The 7,557-nt window shown below is 38.0% G+C and overlaps 1 protein-coding gene across 50 annotated transcripts in view; it reads left to right on the top strand.

The window, feature by feature from the left end:
* Mlip (muscular LMNA interacting protein) overlaps window positions 1–7,557 on the top strand; it is a 241,799-nt gene that overhangs the window by 229,778 nt on the left and 4,464 nt on the right. For 23 of the 50 annotated variants that reach the window (XM_029481434.1, XM_029481438.1, XM_029481428.1 and 20 more), the window contains 2 exons: window positions 834–908; window positions 5,686–5,761. The exons of 23 other annotated variants lie outside the window; for them this stretch is intronic. In XM_029481434.1, the coding sequence (XP_029337294.1) occupies window positions 834–908; window positions 5,686–5,733 (123 nt within the window). In that variant the 3' untranslated portion in view covers window positions 5,734–5,761. The remainder of the gene's footprint in view (window positions 1–833; window positions 909–5,685; window positions 5,762–7,557) is intronic. 4 more of the 50 variants (XM_029481427.1, XM_029481451.1, XM_029481446.1 and 1 more) reach the window with 1 other exon arrangement.

Below are 7,557 nucleotides of genomic sequence, written 5' to 3'. Positions count from 1 at the left end.
AGAAGAAGAAGAAGAAGAAGAAGAAGAAGAAGAAGAAGAAGAAGAAGAAGAAGAAGAAGAAGAAGAAGAAGAAGAAGAAGAAGAAGAAGAAAGGCAGGGGGTAGAAAATTGTGTTTCAGTACAAATTCTCTGTGTCACAGTCTTATCTTTACTGGAATGGTGTGTCCTTCCTTCTACCTTAGTGAGTTTAAGGGTCTGCATAGCACTTAGAAAATCCATGCACTAAAAGTAAAAAATTCTGACACAGAGGAAGAACTTAGAACACAGAACATGTGACTATGTTGAATTACATCATAACAATATTAATCTGGCAGAATTACAAAATGTATGAAGTTTCTGTGTTTTGAGATTATTGAAGTTCATACCAATGTATAATATTGTATTATACCAGAAAATGTAAACTGTCTCAAGATGTATGCATATTTATTGTGAGTCCTAACATTGGGTGTTGTTTTTACTCTGGAACTATATTATAAAGGGGGGGGCGGCATCTGAGGCTTGAAACATCAATTTCACTTAGTCTCTTTTCTATAAAATTTATCAGTGTTTCGAGCATTCATTTAATAAGTAACTAATGACAGTATCTGCTCTATTGCTAAGGCCTATTGCAGTTGATTTATGACAGAAAAATAAATCAGATGTGCTTTCATGATCAGAATATCCATCTCCTGACAAAACACTTCCTGTACATTTGAAATGACAGACAAGTTTCATCACTTATATTTGGTAAAACCTACTACTGTTTGCAGCAAAATATTAGGTGTCATTATCTAAATATCTGTTGAAATGAAATCTAAACATCTGTTTCTCCTCACTTTGGCTCCTGATCACAGCTGGGCATCTTTTCTGTGAAGCTGGGTCATCCCATGGTGACAATACCTGAACATGACACTCTTGACTCTAAAGAGGTAATGTAAGATAGGAGTGGAGATCTCTGTCATATTGATTGTAGAAGTAAGCCAATCTTATTTCTTTCAATATTAATAAAATCGTGACATTTTTAGTTTTGAGATTATCTATACATACAACATTCATCACTTTCATTCTTTCTCCTTGCTATTTTTTAAATTCATGGCCTCTGTTTTTTTTTTAATTGTTACTACACACACACACACACACACACACACACACACACGTGTGTGTGTGTGTGTGTGTGTGTGTGTGTGTGTTTTCAGGCTGACCATTTAGCATTGGAAAACCACTTTGTTTGCTTTTCCCTGGGAAAGGCTATTTCTCCCACTCTAAGATTTCTAAGATTTCCTTAGATGTCTGTATTTTTGTGTGTGTGTGTGTAGGGGTGGGACCTTATGGACATATCCCCATCTACTTTGGTGTGTCTATTGGGTCACTATTGTTCAGCTCATGCTTAGGTATTCATGTTGGTGAGATTGCATAGATGTAGTTTCTGACACTACTAGGAGATACAATCTCAGAGCAACCTCCTAGATCTTTAGCAATGTTCTCTGAGACTTTGGTATGGTAGTATTTTGTATATGCATGATTAGATCTGGCTATCCATTTTTATTGGTTGTGCTCTTTTGCAGTCCTCTTTATCTGGCTTAGTAAAGTAATAGTTGTAGGTTCTTCTTCAATACCTCTGACTTCACTGGTCCTGGTTAGCTGGCTGTGTTTCTGGCACCAGGCATGTTGAGTAGGTTTTTAGTCCCATTAGAGAGATGTTGATTACTGCCAAGGAATGCATGTGCCATGCTGGTTACTGTTGTAGTTAATAAATGTTAGAGTTAGTAGGACTGTTGGTTGTTTGATACAAATTCACATATGCCACATTGATTCAATATTAGTGTTGTTATGAAATAAGGTAAAATCAGATGTTTATGTAAACAACAAAAGCATCCAGGTAAGACATCAATACTGAGCTGAGAACTTACCAGTTTTAGGTAATATAAAACACCACCTTGAGTGCCAAATAACATAGGGTAGACAGATAATTTTATTGTGTTATATGTGTGTCCTTATGAAAACTTTTTTTAAGAAACTGAAAACATCATTTTTATACAATATATTCTGTTTACAATGTTCCCTCCTTCTACTCCTCCCAGTTCCTCCCTACAGCATCTCCCATCTGGAGACACACTTTATGTTCTCAAGGAGCTGAAGGGGTCTGCAACCCTATAGGAGGAACAGCAATGTGAACTAACCAGTACCCCCAGAGCTCATGTCTCTAGCTGTATATGTAGCAGAAGATGATCTAGCTGGCCATCATTGGGAGGAGAGGCCCTTGGTCTTGCAAAGATTATATGCCCAAGTACAGGGGAATGCCAGGGACAGGAAGCAGGAGTGGGTGGGTTGGGGAGCAGGGTGTGGGAGGGTATAGGAGACTTTCAGAATAGCATTTGAAATGTAATGAAGAAAATATCAAATAATAAAAAAAGAAAAAGAAAAAAGAGAAAACAAACAGGTATAAGGAATAATAATAAAATAATGTAACATAAATAAAAAAACCAACAAATTGGGATATGACAAAACAACAAAACATGAGAGCTGAAAAAAAGGCACATAGATGTATATATGTACATGTCTGTACACACATGGATGTAGATAGGCGCACATCTATACACTCAGGAATCCTGTGAAAACACAAAACTTGAAGCCATAATAAGAATCTGTAACTAGAAGGAAACAAACAAAACCCCAAACTCCATGACTTTACATTAAGAGACAAAGAACCCCCAAAGATGCTGTTGTGTTCATTTTGGGCCAGCCAATTACTGCTGGGGGCACAGGGACCACCCTTAGAGAGTGGCTTGTTTCCCCAGTGAGATTCCCTTATAGAAAAAGAATGTTTCATTTTAAGTGTCTATCAATTGAGGTAGCTTCTTGGTTAGGGATAGGGGCATATGTCTAAGTCTCCTTTCAACTCTAGGACTCTATATGGCACAGACCTAGGCAGGCCCTGTGCATGCAGCCACTGTTCCTGCAAGTTCATATATGTGCCAGTCTGATGTGTTGAGAAGGCTGTGATTTTTTTTTTTGCTGTCCTCCATCCCCTTTGGCTCTTATTCTCTTTCTGCCCACACTTTCTCAGAGTTCCCTGAACCGTGATGGGAGAGATTTGATGGGAACATCCTTTTTAGGGCTAAGTATTCCAAGGTCTCTCATTTTCTACATATTGTCTGGCTGTGTATCTCCCTATTTGTTCCCATTTGCTTCAGGAAGAAGATTCTCTGATGATGGCTGAGCAAGGCACAGATCTATGAGTATAGCAGAAGGTCATTAAGAGTCATTCTATTGCTACATTTCTTTAACAGAACAGTAGAATTTGTTTTTAATCTAGGTCCTGGCCTATACAGTCTCAGGTTCTTGGCCACCTAAGCAGCATTGAACGTGGGTTCCATCTCATGGGGTAGGCCTTCACTTAAAGCAGGGATTGGTTGGTTACAGCTATTGCACCAGGGCATCTTACATGTTGTTCACCATCATGGGTCAAGGGTTTGGATCCGTGTTGGTATTTACCTTTCTCCTTTGATAGTATGCAGAATAACTTGTCTCTAGGGATACCATAAATACTATTCTCTAGGGGTGAAGGCTTTAAGTAGACCCAGCTCCATGGTCAATGAGTTGTATAGATGCTGCTTTCAGCAATAGTTTTACCATTAGTTTATATTGAGCCACCAATAGCCTTTGCGATAACCTGGGTTGTCTGGGGAGCTTTCTATGGGATCTCTTTTTGTTGTTATTTTGAGATTTTGGTATCACTGTGTTTCTCTGACTGTCCAGGACTCACTTTGCAGACTCAGACTCTGAGAGATCCACCTAACTCTGCTCCTGCCTCTGGTGTGCTGATGCCCAGCTTACCCTCTGATTCTTTTTAATAGAAAGTATCATAACACTGAAGATAAGACTTACAATTAGAGCCGGGCGTGGTGGTGCGCGCCTTTAATCCCAGCACTTGGGAGGCATAGGCAGGCGGATTTCTGAGTTTGAGGCCAGCCTGGTCTACAAAGTGAGTTCCAGGACAGCCAGGGCTACACAGAGAAACCCTGTCTCGAAAAACCAAGACTTACAATTAAGCCACTGGGTAATATTTAAAGAGCAATTTTGAGTTAGGTTTGGAATATATGCAAACCACCATAAAAGGACCTAAATGATAACATTCGTGAGTGGTAAAACTGGCTAGCATGAAAGGAAACAAATAATGAATAAAGGTTATTGTCTGCTGCTAGTGTGACATATGTATTACTAGCATCTGAACGTTTTGAAGCAATTTAACAACTTTCTACAACTTCTTAAGCCACATATTTTCTCCAAAACCTTGCCTTGTTAATTATTTTCTGTATAAAATGAACAGATTAATGAAAAATATTGTTTTTATAAAGCAATTGTCATCTTATAACTATATGCCTGGGAGATTAAAACTTTCTTTTCATAAACACATATATTCTCATATACACATAGAATTACACATATATATACATATACACACTCACACATGACTACAAATGCACATACACACATATAAACATGTGCGTATACATAGAAATATACCCACTCATATATGTATATATATATATATATATATATATATATATATATATATATATATATATATAAACTCATATACATGTAAACTCAAGTATACTCATATGCTTACATACACAATGCATACTTACATACATATGCATACACTCACATACATACACATATACATAATACACCCATATTCACATGTACATATGCATACGTATACACACACATGCACAAGCACACATAAATATGGCCATGGATAAATTTTCAGATAACCAGATTAGCTTCCTAAACAATCAATTCAAGCATGTATCAGCTGGCTGAGCAATTTTGAAAGAAGACTACTTTTGTTGATTTGTATTGTCCACAGTTATATAATAATCTCCAAATTGATGAATATTTAACACTTTGCAGGGAGCCTTTCTGGCCTCAGATCAATGTCTTAGTGGAGATACAGAGAAGAACTTTGTATTCTGCTACAAGTAGTTATTTCTGCTTGGATGTAGCACATCTTGTAAGTCCGTCATTAGATATGCATATACACATGTACATATATATGTATTCTTATATATGCATTCTTTGATCCACAAACCACTCTATAACTCACTTCTCCCTTTCTAGGATTGACTATGAAGGTCACAGTGCAGAGCAACATATTAACAAACTTGCCTTCTTCTGTCTTCTGTTAAAGACATCCCAAGATGTTTTTCTTTCAGTTTGAGGATCAGTTGACTTCCAGGACAGGGTCAGATTTCCTTCTCAATAACATAGCAGCTAATTATTCACTAGTTGTCCATAAAACACATACTCTGCAGATTCCTCTCCCAGTTTTTATGATTTGTGTATTGGGTGCTGGGGGGTTGAATTTAAGGTCTTGTGCATGGTGAGAAACACTCTGTCACTGAGCTACACCCCCAGGCATGCATGCTGAGAAACTCTGCCACTGAGCTACACCCCTAGCTGTTCTCTTGTTTTCTTACCCCCTCTCCTTTGCAGATTTTGATATATATTAAGGGTTGTGAGGATTTGATTTTGATATAAAGAAACAGTGATTGATTTGCTGCTGTGTGACAAATGAACTTTGTGTTGCCAATCTTAAGGTGAATTCCAAAGGCTCTGTTGATATGCAGGGATCTTGTACAGACAAATGTCCCCATTCTTTCAATGAACACAGAAATGAAAAAGGTCCCTTACTTGCAGGAACCACTTTCACATTCTGGTTTGATTCAAGGTAAATATGAAGTCTAAGAGGAATGGACCCACTGTTTTCCCTCAGGTAATTTCCGCAAACTCATTTCTCAAAATCAAACTTGGGTAAATCTTGGATTGTTAAAAATTCAAGGCTGGGCTTTCAAGGGTGAACATGAAACCTGGCTTATCTGATGATTAAAAGAAGGGCCACATACTTTGACACATAACTTGCTAAAGGACCAGAGTGAATTTGTCTCAACAAAAATAGATGTATTCACAACAGGCATACAAATGGCCTTCTCTCTAGTCAAGACATCCAGAAGACCATCCCTAACCCAGGTTTAGCAGCAATGAAACATCAAAATGACTGTCTTATCATTATGTCCTCTGTCATAAACCTCAAGTCTATGTAGGTAAAATATGCCCCCTTTAACCCCCTTCTTCTTGATAATGCCACCCAGAAGTCCTGTCATTTCTGTCATGTTCATCCCACCCCCCCATTCAACTCTTCCCATGCCCACTTCCCAGTCCCTCTTTCTGTATATCATTGTCTAGAACAAACAGATACTGTTGCCACATATTTAGTACTAAACAGCATCAACTCAGCAGAATGTGATGTTTATCATGGATAATACATTAAGAGATTACAAACCTGGTACAAACCTTATCATAAAGCCATATCAAATAGACATAGTCTATTAAGTCTATTCTCTCAAGGAAGAATAAGTTAGTTTACCCTCAAGTACAAAGCATCAATGTACTGCTTGTAACCCAAAGCTTGTCCCAGATTTCTCTGGTAATTGGATCGGAGAACTCATCATTGTCTTGTTTTACTAAAAAAAAAAAAAAAAAAAAAAAAGAATTAAACATCTTTAGGAAGTATAGTAATCAGGTGTTAGTTTACTCTGGGAGCTAGGACAGAGCAAGAGAACAAGAGAGAGGGGATAGGGAGGTAGTTAGGGAGGGAGGGAAGGAGGGAGGGAGGGAGAGAGTTAAAGCCTCAAAAGAGACTTCCTGGGGTCTCACAAAACTCCCATCTAGTTCCCCAAAAGATTTCTAAACAATTCAAAGAATAAGGACAATTACTGCTTACATATTTTCTAAACTATGTACCTCAAGCAAAGGAGAGAGAAATATGTTCCAATATGTTCAATTGAGAGGATAAAGCCTGTGTTTTAATCTTCCATCTGTCTTTCGATTTTTGTGGGGAAATCCTAGAGAGTCTCTCAACTAGGCAACTGGAAGAAATGGGTCTTATTTGCTAAGACCTTGGGTGAGTCTACTAAAGAGAGGTATGACCCTGATGATCTAGAGGGGTTGACTCCAACAGCATCATAGCAGATGAAATGTATACTGTATACTGCTGTGAGCTGTGAACTAAGCAGGCACCAGGCACTGGAGCAGGATAGCTGGGATTATGGTATCACAGACCTACAAAACCAGGTCCTGCAATCCATTCATGGCTTCCTTCTGTTATGACATTAGACTAATTTTTAAAACAACAACCAACAAGGCAGTAAGGTCAAGCTTAATAAGTATTTGGATCTCAGATATTCTAGAAACCAGTAGATTCAATATTTAGCTTTCAATATTATATAGTAACTAGATTCTCTGGCATGCTATATGTTAGTGTTTTGCAACCTGTGGGTTGTGACCCCCTTGGGAGGGGGGTCACATATCAGATATCCTGCATGTCAGATATTTACATTGTGATTTGTACCAGCAGCAAAATTACAGTGATGAAGTAGCAATAAATTAATTTCATTCTTGAGGGATCACCACAACATGAGGAATTGCATCAAAGAGTCAAATCATTAGGAAGGTGGCAAGCCACTGCTATATATAGAGAGGGGACTTTTTTCCTTCTTTCTTTCTTTCTTT

This window comes from Mus caroli, chromosome 9 (assembly GCF_900094665.2).
Source record: "Mus caroli chromosome 9, CAROLI_EIJ_v1.1, whole genome shotgun sequence".
Taxonomy (NCBI): domain Eukaryota; kingdom Metazoa; phylum Chordata; class Mammalia; order Rodentia; family Muridae; genus Mus; species Mus caroli.
This window is presented reverse-complemented; position numbering and strand designations above follow the sequence as displayed.